We start from the raw sequence: 26950 nt of genomic DNA on the forward strand, positions 1-26950 counted from the left end.
CCGAGGTTGCGGGTCTCGCGCCTGCGCAGTGCGGCGTCTAGAGGAACTGCGAGAGGGAGACGGACGTTGAGAGAACGAGAAGGAAGGAGAGAAAATGGCGTCCACGGGTGAGTGTGGTGGGACTGTGGTCGCGCCGGCGACGGCAGGGACGCCCAGATTGGGGGTCGCTCGTCTTTGAGGATGGCAGGGACGACTGAGTGGGCTTTCCCGGGAAGGGTGTGAGGTACCCGCCGCGGTCTGAGAAGCTCGATGGCCGGCGTCCCCCTCCGCTCTTTCCCCTCCCCCCACCGGGCAGGCCGGCTCTGGAACCATCCGGCGCCCCCGGCACGCGGGGGGCTGGAGGCGGCGGGGGCGCGCGGGGGCCTGCCTTGGCCTCCATTGTGTGGCGGCGGTCGGGCCCCGAGATCCAGGCCGCTCGCCACGTGGGCGGGGCCTGAGGCCTCGGGGCCCCGCGTGCAGTGGGGGGGAGGGTTCGGCCAGGCCTCGGGCCCGGCACCCCGAAACTGGAGGCGGGGGCGGGCGGCGGCTCGAGAAGCGGCAGGCCCGCTGTCTCTTTGGCTCTCCCCACCACAACTCAATTTCCAGGGCGGCAGCCTAGGCCCGAGGCCGACTCTGCCTCATCGAGAAGCCCGGGGGGTAAAAAAAAAAAAGCAAACAAAAAAAGGCTTCGCGGACTTGTGAGCCGAGGGGCGCCGACCTGTGAGCCGGAGCCCCGTCATCCTTAAAGCCGGGTCGGCTTGCAAGTCCAGGGCCGCCGAATTGCCCCCTTCCGCGGGTTCCAGCCCCCAAGCCGAACTTCTACCCAACTGGGCTTTAAACGGAGCGCCCCCGCCCCACGCGCCGCTTTGCAACTACCCAGTCGCTGCTGCTTAAAGTTTTTTTTTTTTTTTTTAAACCATTATTAGTCCTTCTTTCGCCACAAAAAGCAATTAAGCGGCTTCCCAGGGCCATTTTTCATCAAACGCGGAGGGAGGCCTGTTGTATAATGAGGCCAACCCGGTTCGCGAGGCCAGGAATCCCCCACCGAAAGACATTTCTTGGCCTTTTTGATTTAGGAGAAACAAAAGGCCACGGTCGGCGTTTGAATTATGCTTAAGTAATCGTCTCGCACGTTTATTCGCTTAGGTTAAGCCGAGAGAGGCTTGTTTATTTCGTGGTCTGACAGAAGAGAGCGGAAGGAGGCGCGGACTGGACTTTGAAAGAAAGCCCGGGGTGGGATCTGGAACATGGTGTGTGGGGTGGTCCTTTACTGCCCCGGGGTGTGTAAGAGAGTAGCCTAAACGAGACCTGCAGTTTGCAATCCGTGCACTAACTGCGGTTGTGGGTCGGGTGGGGCGATTTTTGCCTCTGGGGCAAAATCTTAGGCAGCCTGACTCCAGGCCTTGGAGGCGGTTAGAGTAGAGGGAAGATGGAAAAAGCTTTGGGTCCTTCCGAGTTTTAATTCGAAAAGGGTCCAGAATCCAGCAAAGGCAGGGCAGTCTTAAGAACTCTCCCCAGCTTTGTGGTCTGTAAACAAGCAGGTAGTGGATGCTGGCTGTTAGTGCCAGGGTACAGAGTGCCCCTGGAAGAAAGGACTCTGAAACAAGCACAGTCCAAGACACCTCCTGGTGGGGAATGGTTTCCTCAGAGCCCTGTCCTCCTCCCTCTTCCCTGCAGTATTAGGATTCTGTAAGGGGGAGTGCTGCTCTCCCTTCCCCTGGAAAGTTCGGGGAGTACATATGTGTGTGTATTTAAGTGTGTGTGTGTGGACATGCCAATTTTTCGTTCTCCTTTGCTCAAGCTCTGTTTACTGGTAACCACCGCATACTGTATTAGAATTACAATTGTTTTTTATGTAGACACGGCAGTAGGTCTGACCGGGGGACCTTTGAGGGAATCCTTAACTTACCTGGACTTCAGTGTCCTGTCCTTCAAGATGATGGGGTTAGGGTAGACCTTTGAAGAGCTTTTTGAGCCCTTAGTTTCTGATGTTACAGCAAAGCATTTTTGCTTTCACGGAGTTGTCCCAAAGTGACTTTAACTTATGATGTAGTCTGAAGCTCTAACTCTCCACAGTTTGAATCGTGACTGCCTGAAGTATCTAAAAGCCACCACATTGGGCAATAGTCTCAGTTTTTCTTCCTCCTTATTTGGCATATTTAGAAAAGTAATTAAAGTATATGTCCACTTCAGCAAAGAAACTTCCAAGTAACCACCATTCAGACCAAGAAATAGAATATTGCTAGCACTCTGGGTTGGGAATATCCCCAGGAGGAGGACGTGGCAACCCGCTGCAGTAATCTTGCCTGGAGAATCCCATGGACAGAGGAGCCTGGTGGGCTGCAGTCCAAAGGGGCGCAGAGAGTCTGACACGACTGAAGCGACCTGACATAGCACTCTGGAGCCCTCCCCCCCACCCCCATAGCCCCCGTTCTCCTCAGCTTGTCCTCTGTTTTAGTGTAGTCTTCAGCTACACGTTTGGGAGTTATTAAAAAAAAAAAAAGACAACTACTAAATAATCTGACCAGTGTGTAACTGTAGATTTTTGAGGCCATATAAATGTTTGTATGCTGTAGGAAGATAACATAAGTTCTCAGGAAACACATTTACTACCTCCCTCAGCCCAGCAGTGTGGGGCTAAATCAGCTGGTTTCCCATTGATCTGAGATCATTCCTTGTTCCATGTCAGCTTTGCCAGTTTTATGTTTTGCATAACTTGTGTAAAAGTTCTCCTGCAAACATTGAACTTACATGTCAGTGATATAGAGCCATTCCTCACACAGAAACCTCAGCAGAAATGTAGGTTGAAATATTTGATTTTTGGTGTTTTATTGATATGTTTTTTTTTTAACTAAAACGTGAAAGTGATTTGCATTTCTTTTTATATGTCGCATACAAATTGTCTTGAACAAATGGATTTGCTCATTATACATAGCCTTTGGTGGTTGATTTGATAATGTGGACGATTCAGGGTTCTGAGTTAAGGGTGTAGAGGAAGGAAAGTGGACAAGTTATGTGTAGAGGTGAAAAATGAGCCAAGTTAAAGAGATGGGTTCAGCAGATTGCTCTGGGGGCAGGCCAGGTGAACTGTGAAGCAGGCTTCTGTTGGAGTGAGGTTAGAAACCCCCTCTGTGAAGAGCTGTTAGCTCTTGCTTTCAGATAAGGCACTACTTGCTGATTGGAAAGAAAGGACCCTTTGGTCTGCCTTAATGGCCGTATTGTCTTCTGACATATTAATAGAAAAAGATAGTAGTTTCTTAGGGAGAGCAGAGAATTGGGCAGGGTTTTCTAAAAGTATATATGAATGTTTACTCCAGTTGTGCCATGAAAGCTTCTTAACAATTTTATTTTCTATTTTCACTATTTTTAGACACCTCAGTGGACCAGAGGGGTTTGTTTTTTCCTTTTAAGTCCCTTTTTGTGCATTTGTAAATTTCTTTTCTTTTTTTTTTTTTCTAGAAAAAGAGTATTTTATTTATTTGGCTGTGCTGGGTCTTAGTTGCGGCACATTGAATCTTCAGAGTGGAATGCAAACTTCTCTCTGGATGTGGTGCACAGGCTTAGCCACCCTGTGCATGTGGGATCTTAGTTCCCAGACCAGGGATCGAACCCATGTCCTGTGCTCCAGAAGGCAGATTCCTGACCATTGGACCACCAGGGAAGTCCTTGCAAATTTCTTATGAGAGGAAAAATTGTAGGAAGGTTTACTTAGGACAGGGGAAGAAAAATAGTGTGTGTTTTTTAAGGTGAAATCACTTGAGTTTTAAAAGATGGTTTTACCTAGAACCAAACTATAAAGGCAAAACAGTAAATGCTTTCTCCTCTGCTAATTACGAGTCTGCCTTAACTACTTCAGTGGGATTTGTAACGGGTAGTTTTTAAATTATAGATGTGACCCCTCATTAGGGTCAGCAAGCCCTCTATAACCCTGGTTTGCAGGATACCTTGTCTCATTCTCTGCCACTTCTGTTCAGCCTTTATGGGTGGTCTAACTTGTGTGAGTGAGGGAGTGTTTTGTTTGGTTTTTGTTTTTGAAGTAGGTTTTGAGGAGATGTAGCTACTGATGTAACCATTCCAGTATTAAACATTGTTATATTGTTGCATGCCTCCTGAGGGTAAAATTTTGGATCCTGTTGCATTTATCTTGTCTCCTGTTACTTTTAGGATGAGGACCATGTATTTGAAATGACAGCCAGTGGTTAAGGGAGGCTTTGTAGTCATGGGAACATGCAAAGTATCTTTGCCAAATCAGCTGATCTTGACCTCATTAGCTAGCACTGTTCAAATTTTCTGAATTTAACTGGCTTAGACTTATTTTTCGGTTTGGTGTTGAGAGATAAGAGATACTCATTTGGGGAGGGGAAAAAAAGAGAGACTCGTTTGGACCTGTGTTGTCCTGTAGGTCCTCTCAGTACGGTGTTTAAAAATTCATCTTCCTGCTGCCTGAATTCCTTCCCTCCTTTTTCTTTTCTCCTTGTAAATTCTGGCTTCACACTATTTTGTCTTCTTGTTTTCTCTAGATTATAGTACATACAGCCAAGCTGCAGCCCAGCAGGGGTAAGTCAGATTTTTACAAGTGTCCTTTGGGTTGCTTTTTTAGAGTACAGAGCCTCCTCTAACTGTAGAGAATTTAGTAATGGAATTTGGATGTTCTGTATTCAGTTCTTGCATTTAATTTCTTTTACAGCTACAGTGCTTACACTGCCCAGCCCACTCAAGGATATGCACAGACTACCCAGGTAATTTTTAAGATAATTACATGTTGCTGCGTCCCCAAGTAAACTATTGCCATCAGCCATTAAAAAATAGCTAGCATGAGTCTTTTTCAAAAATTAGGTAATGGAAAAGTATAATGTGTTTGAAATCATAAAACGCACAGATATTTAAACTTTCACAGTGGGAGGGCCATTGTAATGAAACTGTCCTCAGACTGGGAGTTGCTAGTTCTCCTTTCCTTTCTAGTGTTATTTCTCAAGTTAGATGTTTTGCTCCATGCTTGTTTCTTCTACATATTTTGTGTTTAAGTTTATTTAACTTAATCATACAGCAGTTTTGCAGAGGAACGTGATAATATGGCATTTTGCAGATGAAAAATTGCAGTGCATAGATATTACACCATTCGCCAGTGGTTGCACAGTAAGTGATGGGTCAGCTCTTAAGGCTGCCTAACTATAGGGCTTCTGGGCTCTTTTTAGTACATGAGCCTGTTATAAAATCTAGGCCAAAAGATACTAGAAATGAACCACCTAGTGTTCTCAAGATCACCTCAAATTCTGAAATGCTCTGTGACATAAAAGAATACTAATAGCTCTGTTGTGGAAAGATTCTAGGACAGGCAGAATGTGATGTCTCTGGCAGATCTTACATAACTGGCCGTTCAAATCTAGAATGTGATCTTACTGATATCTGAAGGAACAACTCATACCTTGCCAGGTTTTCAGTATTACTGATGTCCAAGTTCAAATTCAGTACTCATGCTTTACTAATCTAAAGGAGATGTGTAGTATTCCTTATTTTCTTTGAAGTGGTGTAATAATTTGTAACTCTTTGTCCCATACTGAAAATCCAGTTTTCAAAACTGTCTGACAGGTTTTAGCCCCATTTTCATTTTCTCTTTTCATTTTGTTTTTCTAGCATTTGTTTCTGTTTGCTAAAACTGCTACACTGGTTACTAGTAATTATATATCTTTTCCTTCATTGTGCATCATTTGAGAGCATCTTGTTAATTTCTTGTATCATTAAATTGAGATTTTTACCTATTTATCTCAGGAACTTTTTTGTAGTTTATGAAAACGCAAGTGGATTAGATAAGGGGAAACAAATGTTTGTGATATTGTGGTCTCTCTCTTTTTTTTTTTCATCTTTTTATTAGCATATTTTTCTACTTTGGCCTTCCAATTTAGGAACTTAGAAATAAGTTAGTCTATTTTATTACTAAAATGCTAGATTCATATATGAAGTTCTTGAATTCTTTTTCTTGGAGCAGGCATATGGGCAGCAAAGTTATGGAACCTATGGACAGCCCACTGATGTCAGCTATACCCAGGCTCAGACCACTGCAACCTATGGGCAGACCGCCTATGCAACTTCTTATGGACAGCCTCCCACTGGTAAGACCCTGGGAGACTTTGGGGTCATGTTAGCTAGGGTGTTTGCTAAGGAACTTGTTAGTTGTGCTCTTGGGTATATATTCTAGTTGATACCTTGGTGTCTGGGAATTCTTTATTCTTAGGAGGAGCTGGGTTTCTGTTTTTCCTTTTCCTTACATTCTCCTTGAAGGATCTCTAATAGAATGTGGGTGGGGTAAATTCCAAAGGAAAAAAGAACTTTTTCTTTCATCTGTCTTATACAGTGTATTAAATAATCTCACGACAAAATGGAGAATATATAAAAGATTGTGCTAATGCTAATACTGGGTAAGAATGAGCCTTCTTAAACCGAGCTGCTTAAAAATCAAACTGATTTTCAGATCTGTTTGCTTCATCTGATAGTGTGCCCTCTACTTTTTGTTTTGTGCTTTCCACAGTAGAAGGGACCAGTACAGGTTTGACTATCCTGCTCATTCTTGCATGGGAAATGCTTTCCATCTTGTCTAACCCTGTAATGTTAACCCTTTAGGTGTTTTCATTTGTTTAACCCTCAAACTTTTTAACATCACACACAAGGTGCTACTGGAAAATTGCTTCAGGTGCCATTTGCAGATCCATGTCCTTTTTCTTTATGTGATTTTTGGGAAAGATCTTGCTTTGTTTTATTTTATATTATTTTGTGTCAAGCCTTAATAATAGTTGTTCACCTTCTTAGAGGTATTTCAGATGACTACTTCCCAGCTGATTTCCCCCTGTTCCCTCAAGGATAGGTTGCATGATTAGATTTATTTAGAGGAACAGATTGCCATCCTGCATGTATTATGTTTGTCTGTTGGTTGGTTTCCAGTCCAGACACATTTTATTTTCCTTTTAAGTATTAATGATATTATTTTAATCCATAGTATGTTTTAAATATATATGTAACAGCATTCCAGGGAGCAAAAAATAAAAAATGAACTATTTTAAGAATTAGAATAAACTATATCCTAATACTGGGGTTGAAGGTGGAGTGTGTGAAAATTGTACAATAACTTTTTTATGTTTAATACTGTGTAACATTTCAGGATCCCTACCTTTTCCCCACCCACCCACTCCTGTCATTATTATTGTAAGAGAATATTACTTTTCAAACTATCTCCAGTCCCCAAGTTACATATGGTCTACCAGAGCTGGTAGGGAGAAACTCACCTACAATTTATTTCATTGTGTGACCATGTCGTGGATTTGATGGGAAGTATTTCCTAGTCTACCTAATGCATAATGCATATCATTGAATAGGATGGGAAGCGTTTAAACTTTCTGTGGGTGTTAGTTGGCAACTGTAGAAAAAGCTGGAACTGAAATTTTGCAGTTTGTATTTTTAACACAGAATTTTGAAGTTGTGAGATGAACTTTACATATTCAAGTTATTATGTTTTTAATGAGATGTAATTGACATGTATGATGTTATTTTCAAGTGTACAACAAAATGACTCAGTGTTTGTGAGAATTGTGAATTGATCACCACCAGTCTAGTTAGTGTGAATTGCCACACATCCTCCTCCACCCGCCCCTGCCCGACATCATCCTTTTGATGAGAACTTTTAAGATCTTCTCTCCACAACTTCTAAGTATACAATACAGTATTGTCAGCTATGGTCACTATACTGCACTTCACATCCCCATGACTGATTTTTCACAACTAGATGTTTTTAACTACCTTTAACTCATTTTAAAAGCGAGTGTCATTTGAAGTTAAATAATGCAGCCTTTGGAGTCTCTGAATCATTTTATAAGAACATGATCAAGTCATTTGCAGGAAATAACAGTTTTTAGGTTCTGTAGAGCTATGTATTCACTTTGTAGTTTATAGAAGACCTTTCATATCTCCCCTAATTCTCCCATACACTTTTGGAGTGTAGGAACTATAGGTATGTTCAAGCACACTGAGTACTTTTTCCCATACCTCATTCTGCCTTAACACATAAAAGTCATTGGATAATTACTGGAAGGAATATATATATAAAGACTCTTCTAGAATATTTTAAAATAAACCTTTGTGAGGAGGGGCTATATAAATCTCGGCTTATTAATTGGAATGGAAATATTAGACTTTAGATTGTATTGTTGAAGTTGAACAAAAATTCTGGTGGTTTGTGTGATGTTTCTTACTCTTTTTTCTTAAATTCATCACCACCTGGTAAATATGTTGTCTTTTTGATATTGGTCATTTTTATTGTCATTTTGTTCTATTAATTTTTGCTCATTTTGCTTGGCTGCTTGTGTGGGTATTACAGATTAATTAAAAGATTATTAATCTGGTGTCTATTACTGTAATTTTCAGCATTACACGGGTCTGTTGCTGGATGTTTTTAATGACATGAATTATTGCCCTTATCGATTTTTTGTTGTTTTTTAATTGTTGTCCTTACAAATCTTATAAATGGCTTGTCATGGAGAGGGGAAAAATCTGTGTAGGAGTACTAGGGTAGGTGGAATTAGATTCCAGTTAAATTTAAATAAATGAGTGCTTTATATGGTTGACATTAGGATTCTGCAAAGAACTTTTAAATAAACAGTTCAGATGAATAACATGCCAACTGAAAAAACTTCCAGTGCTTGGGACTCCTGTTTTGTGAAGTGTGCTTTCATATACATTTCAACCCAACATATTTGAGAAGGCAGTTACTGTTTTTGTGTATAATTAATTTCAGAATTGCCCTGAAATGTTTGAAGTGGAGAAGAAAGTATTCTGTGCTACAGATTGGTGACATTTTACATTACACAGAGGGAAGTTGATTTTGGTTTTTTTTGGCTAGTAAGTTCTGTGTAGAGTGAGGACACTGTTCTAACTGAAGTTTGTTATGAGTACTGAAACTTTTTTTGCTTTACTGAGATTTGGATTTTTCTTTGATGGACATAAATGCTGACTACTAGACTTGACTCTGACTGCTTGTTGAATAGGAAGAAGGAAAGTCAAGCACCAGGAAAGGTTATGACACCTCTTCTAGGAAAGGGACTCAAGTTAGGAACTGCAGGTTCGGTGGTTGTCATGTTCCAAGCCCAAATTCCAGAGGGAAGGGCATGGACCCCAGGAATTCCCTGGTGGTCCAGTGGTTAGGACTCGGGGCTCTCACTCCCAGGCCTTGGGTTCCCTCTCTGGTTGGGGAACTCAGGATCCTGCAGGCTGCACAGTGTGGTGAAAAGGGAAAGAAGGGTGTGGGTCCCATCTGGTGTGGGAAGGCAGGAACTGGGGAGAGACCCTCGCTTGGTCTTTGCACACCCACAGGGACAGGTGTGTGACACTTGGTTAGGTAAATAGCAGGGGGCTACAAAGTCCACCTCCAGTATTGCTTAGCAGGAGAAGTACTCATTTGCTCATGGTAGGTAAATAAGAGAGAAATGGGGTGGATAACTTGATGACTACTAGAATCTCAAATGGTTTATGTGAAATTTAACATTAACTTCCAGTGTGTATTTTGGGAGTATTAAGTTTAAGGTAATTTATCAAAAAAGTTAAAGAGGAAAACCTTTATTGGTCATACATACATAAGCAAATATAATTTGTAGTATGTCTTTATTACTAATGTAATGCTGGTAACTGGCATTTTCTTAGTAGTTTGTTACCTGAAGCAAAATTAGTGGTTCTTAAAGAGTGTTTAATCAGTTGTTAATATCTCACTGAAAATTAAACACATCTTCTCCAAAATTTCCAGTTTCCTTAAACTTGAATTGCACATGATGCTTGGAGCTGAAAGCAAATAATTCCAAATGATATGTTTTAATGCTAAACTTGTACCTGGATCCTTATTTTGCAGCTACTTCAACATTCTGTGTCTTTTACCTCCCTTTCTGGGGCATTTTATTCCTGTTTGTAGAGATTTGGGGTATACTTAAGTAGTTAGTTGAAAAACTTGTTAAAGAAGGCCTGCTTGCAAAGCCAGTGTAGAATTCATGTCCCCTATTGAATCCCTTCAAGGTAGGGGTAAAGGGAGCCCTTTTTTCTATATCAGCATTTTCTGTGGCCTACTCTCTTCGTTTCTGTTTGGTGTGGTTTAGAGCAAAAGAGACAGTGCTTTGCTGAAAACTGAGTTTTTTCAGAGAACTTAGGCTTTAAATATTGGTTTGTTGCTACTTTTACTGAAGGGGAGATTATTTAAAGGGGCCAAATATATAATGTTTGAAAGTGATTTATAATTTGTTCTATTAATGAGTGTTCAGGCACATCTCTGAGGAGCCAGAAATCTGACGTAGTTCTCCTTTGTTCTAGGATATTCTACTCCAACTGCCCCCCAGGCATACAGTCAGCCTGTCCAGGGGTATGGCACTGGTGCTTATGATGCCACCACTGCTACGGTTACCACCACCCAGGCCTCCTATGCAGCTCAGTCTGCATATGGCACTCAGCCTGCTTACCCAGCTTATGGACAGCAGCCAGCAGCCACTGCGCCTGCGAGGTAAGGCCCCCTCACCTACTTCTAACGCTGCAGCCTTGGGCTTTCAGAAAAGAGGGCAAACCCGCCCACTTAAGAGAATCCTTGACTTGGTTCCTTTGTAAAGCTTACTCAGATCTACTTGGGTGTTAACTGTTCTTCACCCAGTACAGTCACACCAGAAATGTTACTCATCATTAAGTAGATAAGTGGTGCCATCCAGGGGCCAGAATAAGGAGTGTCACTGAGTAGGTTGTTTGGTTTCAGTAGAATGGGCATTTTGATACAAGGTGGTATTGTATTTACTTTGCTAAACCCAGATGAAAATAGAGTGTGGTTTCCTCACAACAGAACAACTGATGGACTTATAGTTTGATGCTTTTACCTTTGGTTTTATTGACCCTGTAAATGGGTAATAAACTCTCTCTTTGGGAAAAACACTGTAGTTCTCAGTTGGGGGTAGGTCGGTCGTAGAATTATGTATTTCAAGGAACAGTCACGTGATTCAGTTGTCAGTAAAGGCTATATCCATATCCAGAAGTCAGACAGTGATGATGTGATTTTCTGTATTGTGTACTGGCTTGGTAATCTAAGTACCATAGGCAAGTATGAGTTCTTCACTGGGTGCCCTGCTGTAGGGTGAATATCTGGGCAAACAGTTGGTACTCCATGACTGATGAGCAGGTAAACAATTAATCATCACTGAGCAGGAGGCTTCAGGCCTCTGCTCAGACGGTGCACTGAGGTGGCTTCCGCACACAGCCTTGAAGGAACATTGAATTCTAGTTTGAAAGAAGACTTTAGGGAGTAAACACGAGATCAGCTTGAAATCTAGACTTTTTGTCTGTTGTAGAGGTAAGAAATTAGCTCTGGCAGACACTCATGAGAGTACTTCTGAAATGCACAGTGAGTAACCAAAGCTACTTAATAGTTTACATCTTTTAGACAGTCATCAGTGGTTAGTGTTAAGCAGGTTCCTCTGGGGTCCCAATTCAGTTGAATTAGAATGTTCTCAGGTGTTTGAGGTCCCATTTGATGCTCCATTGCAACAGTGTATGCAGTCCATGGTGGGCACAGGGTGGGGGCAGGTATATGTTAGTCTTTGAATAAGTCATCTTTTTTGGTTTCTTAATTTTTCAATCCCTCACACTTTATAACAGTAATCTGTCTCCTGAGCAGTGATAGCTACTCACTTTTCCCTTAGAGAGAGGGGGCTTGTGAACTGTTGAGCAGCTCTTTGGAGAAAGCAGTACTTCTACATCCTCCCTGGTCTGCCTGCTGATTCTTGGGTTTTGCTTAACATAGCATGCATTCAACTCTGCTACAGCCCTGTTACAGACTTTGGGGTTAAGCGGTAATAGAAGCTCTTTGGTTTTTTTCCCCTTGGGATTAAGATTGGTTTTCATCACTTCACAAGGGTATTTCCCAGTTCACCTTGAGCATGAGAGGATGCCATAGACTTACGTAAATGTTACTTTAACCCAGAATTTGCATTATTGTTAAAAGTTTCTTATTTCTCTTTAATAGTCCTTGTTGAGAAAAGGCATTTTCTTCCTGAACAAACCACCTCCCATCCCAGGTCTGTTAAATGGGCAGCACAGAGTATTATAATTGCTTCTATAGCTGATGACATGAATGGAAAGGAGCGTGTTGATGTCTCTTCCGTGGACGTGATTAAGACTCTTCCATCTTTAGTGTTCTCTTCCAGCAGAGACCATGGACCAACATTGGGTTTTCATGGAGTTCACTTTGCAATTCTACTTATTATTTCCAGGCTCAATCCTAACATTGCTTATTGCTCATAGATTATAGAGTTCTTACTCAAGAGTTTGGTGTTGAGAGAAAAGAAGTCTCACTTTTTTATTTCTCCTTTTAGACCGCAGGATGGTAACAAACCCGCTGAGACTAGTCAACCTCAATCTAGCACAGGGGGTTACAACCAGCCCAGCCTAGGATATGGACAGAGTAACTACAGTTATCCCCAGGTACCTGGGAGCTACCCCATGCAGCCAGTCTCGGCACCACCGTCCTACCCTCCTACCAGGTCAGTCTTCTCTTGCTTGTTCTTGTGGCCAGTGAGCTGGTGGGATAATACAGCAGATTTTTTTCAGGCTGTTGCCCAGCTTGCTTTTGCTTCCTCAGGTGAACTGTGTTACCTGACTCTCCCAGGGATAAGCCTGACTGTATATTCTACATTAACACCTCAGTCAAAAACACTTCTAAATATCAGTACATTTTTGCCACTTTTTTTAAAAAATTTATTCAGATAAGAAACAGTGGCATGAAAGCAGGTAAACAGAACCATGGAAGTCACATTTTCCAGGTGCAGTTGAGATGGGTCAAGTTGCAGGGCATTATTTTTTCAAAAAGAAAGTTTACCTTAATCATTCTATGTTTAACTTAAAGGTCCATTCTTGCACCAGTCTTAAGCCAAGGCCTTTCTTTTTGACTTAAGAGTTTATTGTTCTGCATTTTGTCTGAATTAGCCACACCAGCAACTACAGTGTCCAGTTTTGGTTTCTTTAGAGGAAGAGCCACAAGTTGTCTCAGATTTATTTTTTTGATGCAAGTTTTCAAATTAACTGTCTGAATTCTGTCCTCAAGTGTTAACTTGGTTTTGATAGAATTAACATTTCCCCTCTTTGTATTCATTTCATTGGCTTATGTGTAAGCAAGCACAGCGGACTGGTAAGTGTCTCCGTACAGCTTGGAGCAGCAGTGGGCAGGGTCTGAGCCGGTCCTCCCGAGGGCCCACCCACACCTGTCCCGCTGAAAGCGCTTAATCTGGCAAGGCGGATAGGTGCACTCGGTGCGAGGAGAGGCTTCTGAGTCCTCAGGCTTTCCAGGGGCTCTCTGGTGGCTCAAGCGGTAAAAACATGCCTGCTGTGCGGGAGGCCCAGGTTTGCTCTCTGGGTGTGAAAGACCCCCTGAAGAAGGGAATGGCAGCCTACTCCAGTACTCTTGCCTGGAGAATCCCATGGACAGAGGAGCCTGGTGGGCCACAGTCCATGGGGTTGCAGAGAGTCGGACAGGACTGAGTGACTGACGTCTTACAGCTGTGGTGAGGGAGGTGCAGATACTTAAAATTATTGTAGTTAGAATTGAAATCGTACTATGTGTTGTCTTGTTTTTCATTATCATGGTTCATCTAAAGTTTAATCTTTCAAGCTTTATTTCTGTGTAAAAGTATCTTTGATTAGTTTCCCTGCCCTTTAGTTGACGTATATGAAGGTGAATATCAGTCTGATACTCATTTTTCATATAGTGTCTTGATTCTCATGTTTCCTTGTCCAGCTTTTCCTTATTAATGCCCACATTCATAGACGATCAGGCATGTCTGGAAGTTTTAGAACTATACACTAAAGCAACTTGAAACTTACCCTCAAGAGAAAAGTGGCCACACAAACACACATCAAGTGGCCTTGTACCTTCAGAAAACAAGTCATCACTCAAGAGAACTATTGTAGGCAGCCTTGGAACTGGACACCATACTTAGCTGCCTCACTTTTCTTCTCAGTGCCTTTTCCTGGGTCAGCCTTCCCTGGGAGCACAGTCTTCCTTCAATACAGGAAGCACCTAGGCTCCCAAACGTGCCTCGAGTTTGGTTGAGAATAGCTGTTGTTCTAATGAGCACGTGTGCCTGCTTGTGTGTGCTCAGTCGTGTCTGACTCTTTGTGACCCCATGGACTACAGCCTGCCAGACTCCTCTGTCCGTAGGATTTCCCAGGCAAGAATGCTAGAGTGGATTGCCATTTCTTCTGCAGGGGATCCTCCTGACCCAGGGATTGAACTTGTGTCTCCTGAATGGGCAGGTTGGAGCCTACTAACCCTCCACTACTGCCCCACCTGGGAAGCCCTGTTTTAATAAAGGTGGGGGTGGTAAAGGGGGAAACTCTTAATTAAGGTTGTACATTTTATAGATGGGTTCGTTTTGTGTGTGTGTGTGTGTGTTTGTATAATACCCCCTCCTATTCAGAGCTTGATTCTAAATACAAAAATACTTTGCTCATTTGGAGTTCAGCATGTTAATATGTAAAGAGTAACTGCATTTTTAAGGGTTTCTATGTCACATGCTGGGAATGTCGCTTATATTTAGGGGACCTAAAATAACAAGCCTCTCCTCACTAGCTGTTTTGTTTTGTGTTTTTCTCAGCTATTCCTCTACACAGCCGACTAGTTACGATCAGAGCAGTTACTCCCAGCAGAACACCTATGGGCAGCCGAGCAGCTACGGGCAGCAGAGTGGCTACGGCCAGCAGAGCAGCTACGGGCAGCAGCCGCCCACCAGCTACCCGCCGCAGACCGGGTCCTACAGCCAGGCTCCGAGCCAGTACAGCCAGCAGAGCGGCAGCTACGGGCAGCAGAGTGAGTTGCCAGGAGGGAAGCCCAGATGAGGATGCTGTGTTTGGAGTTTCTGAGATGGGGAGACACTCTACCGCTGTGTCTTTTGAGCTCCAGGATGCATCTTGAGGGCATCATGTCCTGGCTAATAATCCTGGCTTTTCTCCAGTTTAATTGTTGTTAGTATGCCTTAGGAGAAAAGAGAGTTATAACTGACCAGAGAAAAAGTTTCAGACTGCCAGCCCTGCTCTCTGGGGAGGTTATATGCAGTGAGTGAAGCCAGCTTTTCTCATGGCCTGCCCACCCGAGCTCATTAAGAGAGCGTGAGCAGGTAGCTATTGAAGACCCCTGCAGTTTTGATAGTTAAAAAGATACTGTATTTTGATTTTTTTTTTGTTTGCATTCATAAGACAATTTTTGTGGAATGCTTACAGTTTATTTATGTGGAGAAGTAACCAAAAATTCAAAAAATTATTTTCACAATTTGATCTTTGCCTGGATTGTTGTCTTTTAATTTAAATTGCATCCATGAGTGCGTCTCATTATGACAACGAGTAGTGCTTCTTGATGGAGACTACCCCTTAGCAACCCCTAAGAAACCTGACTCCATTTGTGTTTGTGGTTTAAAGAACAGTTTTTTAAGGCATCTTGGGATACAGGACCCTGTGAACTGTTGGTCAGTCCTGTTTTTGTTTGAGAATGGTTTTTTCCTAGGCAAACTATATGAGATTACTTCAGCCTTTTTTGTTGCACTTTATAAAAAGCTTACTGATAGGGCTACTTAATCAGATGTGAAGAAGATGGTACCTCGGTTAGTGCCTTGCAGTTGAGAATTCTGTGACTCCAGGAGAAAGTACAGCAGCAGTGGTGTAATGCTGATCCGTGGCTTACAGATGTGACTCTTTCCTCAGGTTCATTCCGACAGGACCACCCCAGTAGCATGGGTGTTTATGGGCAGGAGTCTGGAGGATTTTCCGGACCCGGAGAGAACCGGAGCATGAGTGGCCCTGATAACCGGGGCAGGGGAAGAGGGGGATTTGATCGTGGAGGCATGAGCAGAGGTGGGCGGGGAGGAGGACGCGGTGGAATGGGGTAAGAGCAAACCTTTTCTCCTTTTACCTAATTTTGTTTCATCCATAGGATTTTCAATGGAAAGAAGGGACTGAAAGACATAGGAAATTTATTTCTGCATTTCCATGGATAGTCTGATGAGCCCAAGCCATCTTGCAAACATGGAAATGCCATCTCTGTGGCATATCTCTAGAGGCAGTTTGCTTTTTTAAATGCCAGTCTACTTGGTTGGGTTGGGGAGAACAAAGAATGGTTTTGAAACTAGAGCTTTCAGTTCCCTTCATGGTTTCCAGAGGTCAAAAGCCTCCTGGGTAATAGATTTGGGATGGAACACACACAACCCTTCTAACAACCCTAGGTTTTTGACTAATTGCTTTTGAATGATTGTCTTGAAATACCTGGTGTATATACTGCAGAAAAGGAATGCAGCTGTTTTCCACAATGTTTGTCCCCAACTTCTGTTTATACTTGGAACTATTGAACAAAAATGATGAAGGTCTTGGTCCCATAACCCTTGAACTATGGCCTGAGGTGCACCTGGTGTACAGAGGAGTCTAGTAGCTTTGTGCAGAGTAATGTATATAATTGTAGAATCACTCTCCCCAGTGGAGATTTTGAGAAGTCTAAATCGGTTTGGCCATTTTGATAGATGGCACAACCTGGTTTAGAAAACTTTGCTTAGAAGAGTAACATGAGCCTGCCACCCCACCCTCCCCCCCTCCTCCCACATCCTCTTCCCTTTCTGGTGTCTACTTTGATGAAGGTGAGGTGAAATGTTGGTTAACATAATCCAGAAGGCTTAGTTCTGTGTGTGTTCTGTCCCTGTATAAACTAGTAAAAAAAAAAAAAAAGTTATGCAGAATGTTAGTTTAAGTATAAATTGGATTTGGTGCCATCGTTGGTTCAAGGAAAAACTGAACAGAATTTCTTTAGAAGTGCACTTCAAGATTAAATATATAATTGATTTTTAGATTTTATATTAACAAATCTGTTTACTGCTGCACAATACTGGTTTAAAATACTGTTTTGCATATTCTGCATAACTTAAGTCTTCAGTGAAATCTTTATTGGAAGAAAGTCATTTTATATGCAAAAATTTATGAGTAATTTGGTATAAAGTAGAGTCAATCTTCTGATTTGGAGAATGTCATTCCATTATAAAGGTTTCACTTCTTTACAGATGTTTTAAATAGATGTAGACACTTGAAATCACTATCATCACGTCTCCAATCATCTAGACTCCGTAGTATTTTTCGATTGCAAAACCAATTTTAAGTTTATTCATTTTAATTCTCCGAAAGTAATAATTCTACTAATTTTACTAGATTTTGCTAGTAGAGGGTGTTCCCTCTTTCTCAATGAGAAGTCTCTGCTGAAGCCATAGAAAACATCGTGGCTTTCCCCACAGGCTTCTCAGCAGACTGTGATGCAGTCTGTTGGACCCTCTGGGGACAATACAAGAGCCTCCCCCCCCCTCTTTTCTTTACTGTGGTGTGGTGATGGTTTTCAGTGTCTTCTGCAGGTAAGGCACTCAATGTTGTTAACATGCCCTTTTTCATTGCCTCAGTATTTTGATATTTTCATTGGCTGTTAAACGTGGAAACTTTTTAACATGCTTTGTCGCATTTATATGCTACAGGTTACAAAGTGAGAGCCTTGTATACACTTCAATACTTAAAAAGTACCCGTACTCAGTACTCAGCCGGCAGCATAATGAAAAGTGGGACTAGACACGGTGTCCATATGGAGAGGAAAAATATACATAGAATATTTTTAACAAAATGTATTCATTGTATAAATGGAATCCTTCTGTAACTTTGGTAACTGCATACTTGTTGTTTGGTAATGAACCAGAGGAGGTATAATACTCTAGAATTGTGTAACATTAAAGTGTAAACTTTTGTGTTTAAAGAGAGAGAACATTTTATGGTGTGTACTTTTAAAAAGGAAGCAAAGCTGCATGCAACAGCTTGAAATTGTATATTCAGGTATTAAAGGTGCAATACTGGTTAGAAAAGCTCAAGGCCTCCCACTGAGGAGCTGCCTTTTATTTAAGAAAAAAACCTAAAAGGCCCAATTCTTATTCTTCCCGTTTGAAAATACATAAGGCAGTGATTTTATACTGCCATTGTCATTAATCTCAATTGATATGTCTATAAAGTTGCACCCCCAGTCTGTGGAGCCTTGGTATTTGTTGTAAATTCTCCTTTCACAGCGATTGTTAAACCCGTTAGCACCCTGAAATGTATGGCTTTATGCTGAAGATCGGCTGGATGCGTCCTCTGGTGTATGTCATAGGCCTCTACTCTGGTGTCTCCTGCTTTTTATAAACTGTGATTGTTAAGAAGCCCAGGGCCTCACTTGGCTCTCCCCTGGGAGAGGTTGAGGGTGCACCTTTATGAACATGAAAAGATTCATCACAGCAGTTACCTGGCTTGCTACTCCTCTCCACACAAGCTCTCCCTGTTTTTCAACTGATGGGGTGGGTGTTTGGGATGTATTTTTCCCCCAATTTGCCAAGTATTGCACTATTAATACCAGCCCCCGAAATGAAAGGAATCAACCACACTGGTGTGTACAATCAGACAAGCAAGGTTGTATATAAAGGAAATTTGAGCAAGCTGCCCTGAAGAAAGGCATAGTGACAAGATGAGAGAGATGCATTGTTTGGAGATGTGTTTAGCCAGTGCCCTTCTTCCCCACGAGCCCCCCCAAGGCTCAGAGCGGTACTGGCTTTTAAAGGGAAAGGCCTTCATTTCTTCGTTTATCCCCCCAGCAGCGCTGGAGAGCGAGGTGGCTTCAATAAGCCTGGTGGTAAGTTTTTGAGTATTACCATGGATAGTGTTTAAAAAAAATACAGTCAGTTTTTAGAAAACTATAATTTTTTATTAGTTTGATAAGCGGTTTAAAAATGATCTCTACAAAAGAGACTAATGGGTACTGCCGGCACTGTCTTAGGGGTAATAAGGTTAACCTACGGTTATGAAACAAAGGGTGACGTGGAGTATTGAGCAACTGCTTCTGTAATATGGGGGAGAGTACATTTTTAAAATTTGGTTTATTTGGAGGAAACAAAATTTGACTTAAATTTAACACTAATTTGGCACGTAAGCACCGAGAGTATATTTGGTTAATGGTTTAAAAGCAAACTCTGAGCGAAGGAAAAGCAAACCCTAGCAAACCTGTCACATACGTTAAAGGGGCACTGCTCCATTCTAGCAGTGCGGGTCGTTTTGAATTTAATGAAGCCCTATGAAATGGTGGTATAGTAGGTAGCTATGTGTGTTTGTAAGGTTTGTAGCTTGCAAGACGTGCACTAATAATATTTTGTATGATCTTTCCTGGTTGGCAGGACCCATGGATGAAGGACCAGATCTTGATTTAGGTAATTTTGAATTCCTGGAGTTATGATGTGCGTTGTAATTGAATAGCCCAGAAGCAAGTGTGTGTGTTGGAGTTCAGCAGCCAGGTAGATGAGTGGAATACTCTCGCTGTCAAGAGCAGTTTGGGGCTTCCTTTATCATGAGTAAACAAAAAGACACCAAAAGTTCTGTCTCATTCTTGTTAGTAAGGTTGGTAGTTCTCTTGGCTTTGTGATGAAAGCTAGCAGGGAGTAGTGACCATTGGTTAATCAGCCCCTATGGATACATGATAGTAACTGCCTCTCCTTTTCTCTGGAAGGCCCACCTGTAGACCCAGACGAAGACTCTGACAACAGTGCAATTTATGTGCAAGGACTAAATGACAGTGTGACTCTCGATGATCTGGTAGACTTCTTTAAGCAGTGTGGAGTTGTTAAGGTGAGTAAGAACATGATCCTGTGCGCTGGGAGATCTTGTAGCCACAGGGCATTTTGAAGAGAACTGACTTGGAGAGTTTCTGAAGTGGCTTGATTTTTCCTTCTGGACTGTCCATATGTGGTTTGCTCCTTAAAATACAAAAAGCAGAAAGCAAAAAATATTGTTCTACAGAAAAGAAATCCTAAACATGGTTTAAGCATATTTGATAACTCAGGGTCACTTTTATAATTATCAAGTTAATTGTAAGAATACAGAACTTTTGGGGGGGAGGAAATACCGACTATAATGTTTTTAAAATAAAATTTATGTGTCCATACCCCAGCACAGGCAGTAGGGCTTTATGAGTTCCTTGGAGGTGCCTGGTGTGTGTCTTCCTTTCCTAGTTTTGTCCCTTCCCCCCACGCGAATCCTGAATTTTATCCTTCCCTTTCTTTATAGATGTACCTCAATAATAATTTGTTTCACATAATTTTGAAGAATATTAAAACACTACTGTAAGGCAACACCATTCTGGACATACCCTGGGAACAAACAGATAAGAACCCTTAAAAGTTTACGTATAGCGTGGAACATGTTGTAAAGAGGAATATAGTTGTGCTGTGTTCAGTGATCATGATTCTCAAGGAAGATAGGAAAGGGATAAGATGAGGAACGGAGCCACTCCAAGTGGGGAATAATTTCAGAATAACAGAATAGTGAGACAGGAGCTTGCCTGGCAAGCTTGAAGAAGCTTGGAGTGGCTAAAAAGTTTGGTTTGAGCTACTGTGGTTACCAATTAGATGAGGAAAACTAAGAGAAACTGGAATTTTGACAAGGGTTGAGGAGGGTCCCTAGGTCAAAATCTCAATGTCTGGGCATCCTGTATTTCTATCATAAATATATCACAAGTTATTCATCCATTCTGTTAACACACAGGCTGTCTGTTCAGTATATAAGCCACACTCTAGCGCACATCCTTGCACGTGTTTCCTGGTGGCGCCAGTTTCTCTGGTGTGTACATAGTTGATTCTTGTTACTCGTGGCGCTAAGTTCTGTAGTCACTACAGACACTGGATTCTCAGCGAATGCCGAGCCACCGCCCCAGAAGTGTGTACACACAGCTCATGTAGATTATAATCACAAATTCTGAGAACAGTTCATCCTGATAACAACTCCTCGTTTTACAAAGGAAAAGGTTCAGAAGTGTGACTTGCCTGCATTGGTATTCAGATTTGTCCAACTAGTCCCGCAGCCAAAACTCGTTACGGAACACTGCCCCCGACCTCCCAGTTTCTGGCCTCTGGTCGTTTCCAGGAGAGCTAGAACGGGAGGAAAGAGCATCGTCTTCCTCCAGTGGGAACATGTGCATCTGGCCACACGTCTTTCACTTTATGTTCTCTGCCACAAATAACCACAGAAAGTGCCACAAGTGTTGATTTTGGAGTTACAAATATTTGAATCCATGAATAATGACAACTGACTATACCCAGGTGCAGGACTGCTGGTTCTTAAGTGTGTACAGTGTTTAACCTCAAAGTAACCGTCTGGCTGACCAGTGTAGACCTTTCACTGCACATCCACCACGGCCTCATCAGGAATCACGTGTTCGTTTTTTTAAACTTCCAGTAATCTGGTAGAAGAAAATGGAAATGTAGTTTGCTTTTCCTTGATGGTTAATAATGTTATAATGGCCTCCTGTCTTTTTTGAAATGCCTGTTTGTGTCTTATACGCACTTTTCATTGGGTTGTCTGTCCTTTGTTGATTTATATGTGGTTCTTTATATTGTCTGAATGCTAATCTTGTCTTTGTTGCAAATACAAGTCTTCCAGTTTGTGGCTCAGTTTTGAAAGGGCGGGGTGGGAGATCGTACCACTCTGCTTGCAGGATCTTCTTCCCCAACCAGGGGCTGAACCCATGCCCTTGGCAGTGAAAGCAGAGTTCTAACCTCCGTACCACCAGGGAGTTCCCTGAGGCTCACATTTTTTTTACTTGTTTTCTTTCTGCGAATAGGAATTCTTAATTTTTTCAGTCATTACCTTACTGGGTTATGTCTTCATGTTCTTTTAATCTGCAAGACCTTTTATTCTACATCTTTTGAAAGGTCTACCTTTTCCCTGGTGGTATATGATGCTGTCACATAGAAAGTACCATCTATACCTGGGTCTGTTTCTTGGTTCCACATATACTTTTCGTTAATTATATGATCCTATGCTAGCAGCTCTGCTAATTACTCTGTGCTAAATCTCAATCTCTAGTAAGGCAGATTCTTGTTTCATTCTTTTTACTTCTTGCTCTTCTATCTATACATTTTAGAACCAATTTATGAAGTTCCTTAAAAACCCCAGTTGGGGGACTTCCCTGGTGGTCGAGTGGTCAGGGACTCCATGCTTCTATGCAGAGGGGAAAGAGGTAACAATCCCTGGTCGAGGAACTGCTTTGTGGTGCAGCCAAAAACCACACACACACACACAAATAGGATGTTTTTTATGATAGAGTGCTTTCCTCCCACCCTCTATTAACATTGTATTTGTGTATTTATTAGGTCTTTGGTAAAGCCCATCTCTGTAAAAGTTTTGCAGATTTTTTTTTTTTTCGTTAATGGGCTGTTTTGGAACGACTTTCTGATCCATCTATATAAAAAAAGATACTTTTGGTAAACCTTAAATCATAAACTTCCTGCTTGTGGATTATATAGTATATTATATATTTGGGTATTAGGATTTATTCCTAGTTAAGTAAGTAAGTTTACTATCAAGTTTTTAAAATTAAAGATTTTAAAATTATATAACCCATCATTCATACCACTATTTTGTCACATTTCCTTTGTCTCTATATGCCCTTTATAAAAACATAGGTATCAGTCCATGTATATAAGTTACTTCATTTAAGCTCTCTATATAGTTTCACATATCACTAGCTACATAAGTGTGTGTCTTTTTTTTTTTAATGTGTGTATCTTAAAGAGTTTGATCATATGCACGTGTAATGGAAAAAATACACGAAGCCATATTCTATATATCGTGTAGTGTGGCTTCTGAACTCAAGCTGTTTGCATCTGGTATTGAACTCGGAAGCTAGTCCTGTTCTGTCTCTGGAGGGAAAACTGGCTGTGATTGAGCTTGAGGTGGTCGAGTCCTTTCAGCACACTCGCAGCCCTGTGTATTACATGTAACAATCGAAGGACAATTTCACTTTATGTGCAGTGTGTCTTATGGATGGCCTGACTGCATCCTAAGAGGTGGCTGCTCACTGGGTGCCTGTGATATGGCCCTTAGGGTGTTGGGGCAGGTGTAGGCCATAGGAAGAGGAGGCTGGGGAACAAATGGGACCCAATTTAGAACTTTGGGCCTATTTTGGTTTTATGATAAAACATGTAGGAAGAAAAAGTCATTTACGTGTACATAGTTGTGGTAGCTACTTTGAAAATAAGTCACCGATAATTCCACCATTCCTCTGAACTAATATTTCTGGTCATAGCTTAATTGTGCTATTTTATGCCTAGATGAACAAGAGGACTGGACAACCCATGATCCATATTTACTTGGACAAGGAAACGGGAAAGCCCAAAGGCGATGCTACAGTGTCTTATGAAGACCCTCCAACCGCCAAAACTGCTGTCGAATGGTTTGACGGTAGGAGCCCTGGGTCCGCGGGGTGTGCCCGGCCCTCCTGGCTCTGCTGCCTCGGGGCGCACGGAGGGTCTGGGAGCAAGTGTGGCGGGGAAAGGGTCTCCTGCTCGAGTATGTCCTTCTGTTGGAATGATTTTCTCTTAATGTGGTTCTAGGGATCAGGGACAGATGGGCTGTCCCTCTGTGTAGCTGTAGGGTGTGCAGGAAGGAGGACTTGAGAGTCGGAAGAGCAAGGAGACCCTCTCTCTGCTCCTGGAGGGGCGCTGGGGGCGTCCAGGAAGCGGCTTGCCCTGCTCCCCTCAGTCACACGAGTGCCAGGTGTTGACCTGGGGTTAAGAGATCCCTTATCTTCGGTTGTTCTCAGATCCACTTGCTTCTCTAAGAACAGATGTCAGAGGTGCAGAAAGCCCCACAGACCCCTCAGCTACACACATTTGTGGTTTTATATATATAATGACTTTGGCGTTGATCCTAGATTTTCAGTTCATACAAAACCAACTTGAAAGTGTCAGCAAGATCTGTCTCCTCTCGGCCACTTCCTGCTCTACTTCTCACCCTATTAAGGCTCTTCTGGCCTCGCCTGTAAAAATCTTAGGGAAGATTGTGGGAAGACACTGATGCAGTGGGAATGGTTGAATGTTATAACGGGGTGCAGTTGGTGAAAAAGGAGTCGTGTAACCTTACCTGATCCCCTCAGGGGGCGTATGAGTTGGACACTGGGAGTAATGAGTGTTCTCTCTCTTTCTAGGGAAAGACTTCCAAGGGAGCAAACTTAAAGTCTCTCTCGCTCGGAAGAAGCCGCCCATGAACAGCATGCGAGGAGGCATGCCGCCGCGCGAGGGCAGGGGGATGCCACCGCCGCTGCGAGGAGGTATGTACCGGGAGCTCTCGGGCTCCGCTCTGCTGCTCTGAATGTTCTCGGTGCACTCGTGTTCCTAGAGTGAAGGCAGGCCCCTCAGGGATGCTGAAAAGGTGTGTCAGATCAGTACTGGTAGTGAGTGCTGACAGCGAGAGAGGAGGAGGGGCTGAGTGGTCAGGGAGGCTGAGAGCCCTGGGAACCATGCTGCTGGGTGGGGGGTCAGCCCTTGGGCTGCCATTTGTTTATCCTGCTTTGGTCCCTCACATGTGTGAGGAGGCCTGTCCTCCAGCTGTAGGGACAGACCACAGGGACACAGAGCTGTGCCCTTGGGCTTCTGGCGAAGTAGGACTGGGCAAGGGGCCAGTGACGCTGTGATCCAATTCCCTTCATGATTCACATCCTGTAGCAAGTTTGGTGCTACAGAGAGGTTTGCTGTTTCCTTACTGCAGGTCCAGGGGGCCCAGGAGGTCCTGGAGGACCCATGGGGCGCATGGGAGGCCGCGGAGGAGACAGAGGAGGCTTCCCACCAAGAGGGCCCCGCGGTTCCCGGGGGAACCCCTCTGGAGGAGGAAATGTGCAGCACCGAGCTGGAGACTGGCAGTGCCCCAACCCGTATGTACTTCTCCCAGCCCACCCTGGAAAGGCCTGCAGGGCCCCCAACCCGCATGTACTTCTCCCGCCACATCCCGGAGAGGCCTGCAGGGCCCCTTTTGTCCAGGGCAGCCTGACCCTGACCCTGCTGTGGGGTGGGGGCCTTCGGGAGACAGTCACACAGTCCACTGGACTCAGGCCCATCTGCACGTGCTTGTCCAGACACTTAGCCGGATCAGACTCTGGCCCTGTGTATAGTCAGATCCTCCGAGTGGAGTTGGCCCCAGCCTCGGTGTTTGTGGTGGTCTCTGCTCAGGCTTGTTCAGTAAGTGATTTCTGTGGTGATGTAATTATGCAGGGGCTGTGGAAACCAGAACTTCGCCTGGAGAACAGAGTGCAACCAGTGTAAGGCCCCAAAGCCTGAAGGCTTCCTCCCACCACCTTTCCCACCCCCAGGTAGGTACCCACAGCTTCTTGGCACTGAACCTCTAGTTAGCTCCGTGGGCTTGGTAACCAGCTGCCCAGGGTCAGGTTGGTGTCAGCAGGCGCAGCCCTGACCTGGGCACGGTCAGTTCTGCACTTGACCTTTGAACAACACAGGGGCACTGACCCTCTGTGCAGTTAAAAAAAAATCCCCTTAATTTTCACCATCCGCCCTCCCTCCATGTTTGTGGTTCCACATCCTCGGATTCCACGGACCGCAGATTGTGCAGTCCTGAACTTCATATTTGGTGGGAGAAAAATCAACGTGTAAGTGGACCCTCAAGCATTTCATAACGTTTGTCAAAGGGTCACCTGCAGCCCCAGCATCAGTTCTGAACTGTGACCTGATGTGCAGTGAGGGAAGTGCTGTGCACCCAGCCTTCTGTCTTGGCACTGAGTGTCCTCCTGCGCGCTCCCCTCAGGCGGTGACCGCGGCAGAGGTGGCCCTGGAGGCATGCGGGGAGGAAGAGGTGGCCTCATGGACCGCGGTGGTCCTGGTGGAATGTTCAGAGGCGGCCGTGGTGGAGACAGAGGTGGCTTCCGCGGCGGCCGGGGCATGGACCGTGGTGGCTTTGGTGGTGGAAGACGAGGTGGCCCTGGGGGCCCCCCTGGACCACTGATGGAACAGATGGGAGGACGGCGAGGCGGGCGAGGAGGACCTGGAAAGATGGATAAGTACGTGGGGGTGACCTAGCTGGGGGCCTGCGCGGCAGGCAGCAGCCCCTCCCCCCAGAACGGGTCTCACCACCCCGGGCGGGAGGCGGGTGGCTGTTCCAGGGCGCCCTGAGCTGGGACCGGGCTTCCTCTCCACCCTCGTCGTAACCCACCACCCCTTCCTTCCCTTCTGCTGGGCAGAGGCGAGCACCGTCAGGAGCGCAGAGACCGGCCCTACTAGACGCAGAGACCCGCAGAGCTGCATTGACTACCAGATTTATTTTTTAAACCAGAAAATGTTTTAAATTTATAATTCCATATTTATAATGTTGGCCACAACATTATGATTATTCCTTGTCTGTACTTTAGTATTTTTCACCATTTGTGAAGAAACATTAAAACAAGTTAAATGGTAGTGTGCTGAGTTTTTTTTTCCTTATTTTAAAGATGGTTGTTTAAGACTAAACAATGGGAACCCCTTGTGAGCATGCTCAGTATCATTGTGGAGAACCAAGAGGGCCTCTAACTGTAACAATGTTCATGGTTGTGATTTTTTTTTTTTTAAATAAAATTCCAAATGTTTATAAACAGTCACCCTTCTCCGCCTCTGTTCCGCATCCACCACATGCCTACTTGGACGTGCCCCCGACGCCCAGGTCTCCGCTTGTTCAGGTGTCCTGACTGCTCTTCCCCCAGGTGCCAGCCCCTCCCTGGGGGGGGCTCACCCTGCCCGCCTCCCACCCCAATTCTCAGAGGGGAAGCATCCCCCTTGTCCTCATGAACTCTGTTCCCTCAGACCTCAACTCAGACTGTCCTCACCAAGACCCACACCCCCTACCCCCTCTCCCGAGCCCTGGCTTCCCTCGGCCCCCTCACTGAGTTCTCGGAGCCCCCCGGGGACTCCTGCCACGCCTGCATGACCCCCCGAGAGGCCCCTGGGACCTGAGCTGCCTCCCTGCGGTCCCACCATGCGAGTCAGCATGTCCCTGCGGAGGCCAAGGACACCGCTCCCTTGGCCCTGGCAGGCACAGGGTCACACCCCAGAGGCCCAAACATGCCCAG

General features: G+C 44.0%; 1 protein-coding gene across 8 annotated transcripts; it reads left to right on the top strand.

The window, feature by feature from the left end:
* Positions 1-4: 4 nt before the first annotated feature.
* Positions 5-26303, top strand: EWSR1 (EWS RNA binding protein 1). Of its 8 annotated transcripts, none has more exons than XM_070475520.1 (18): positions 5-107; positions 4500-4536; positions 4667-4718; positions 5963-6089; positions 6506-6523; positions 10318-10504; positions 12357-12524; positions 14634-14845; positions 15733-15913; positions 18669-18706; positions 19245-19277; positions 19574-19692; positions 23175-23304; positions 24050-24172; positions 24610-24772; positions 25110-25207; positions 25657-25909; positions 26090-26303. In XM_070475520.1, exons 1-18 carry the CDS (start codon positions 95-97, stop codon positions 26127-26129), a joined length of 1992 nt encoding a protein of 663 aa, XP_070331621.1. In that variant the 5' UTR covers positions 5-94; the 3' UTR covers positions 26130-26303. The 8 variants fall into 8 exon arrangements, with proteins under 8 accessions (XP_070331621.1, XP_070331623.1, XP_070331624.1 ...); XM_070475522.1 differs by having other exon boundaries at positions 18672-18706; XM_070475523.1 differs by having other exon boundaries at positions 6509-6523.
* The last annotated feature ends 647 nt before the right edge of the window (positions 26304-26950 follow it).

Source organism: Odocoileus virginianus, chromosome 12 (genome assembly GCF_023699985.2).
Source record: "Odocoileus virginianus isolate 20LAN1187 ecotype Illinois chromosome 12, Ovbor_1.2, whole genome shotgun sequence".
Taxonomy (NCBI): Eukaryota; Metazoa; Chordata; class Mammalia; order Artiodactyla; family Cervidae; genus Odocoileus; species Odocoileus virginianus.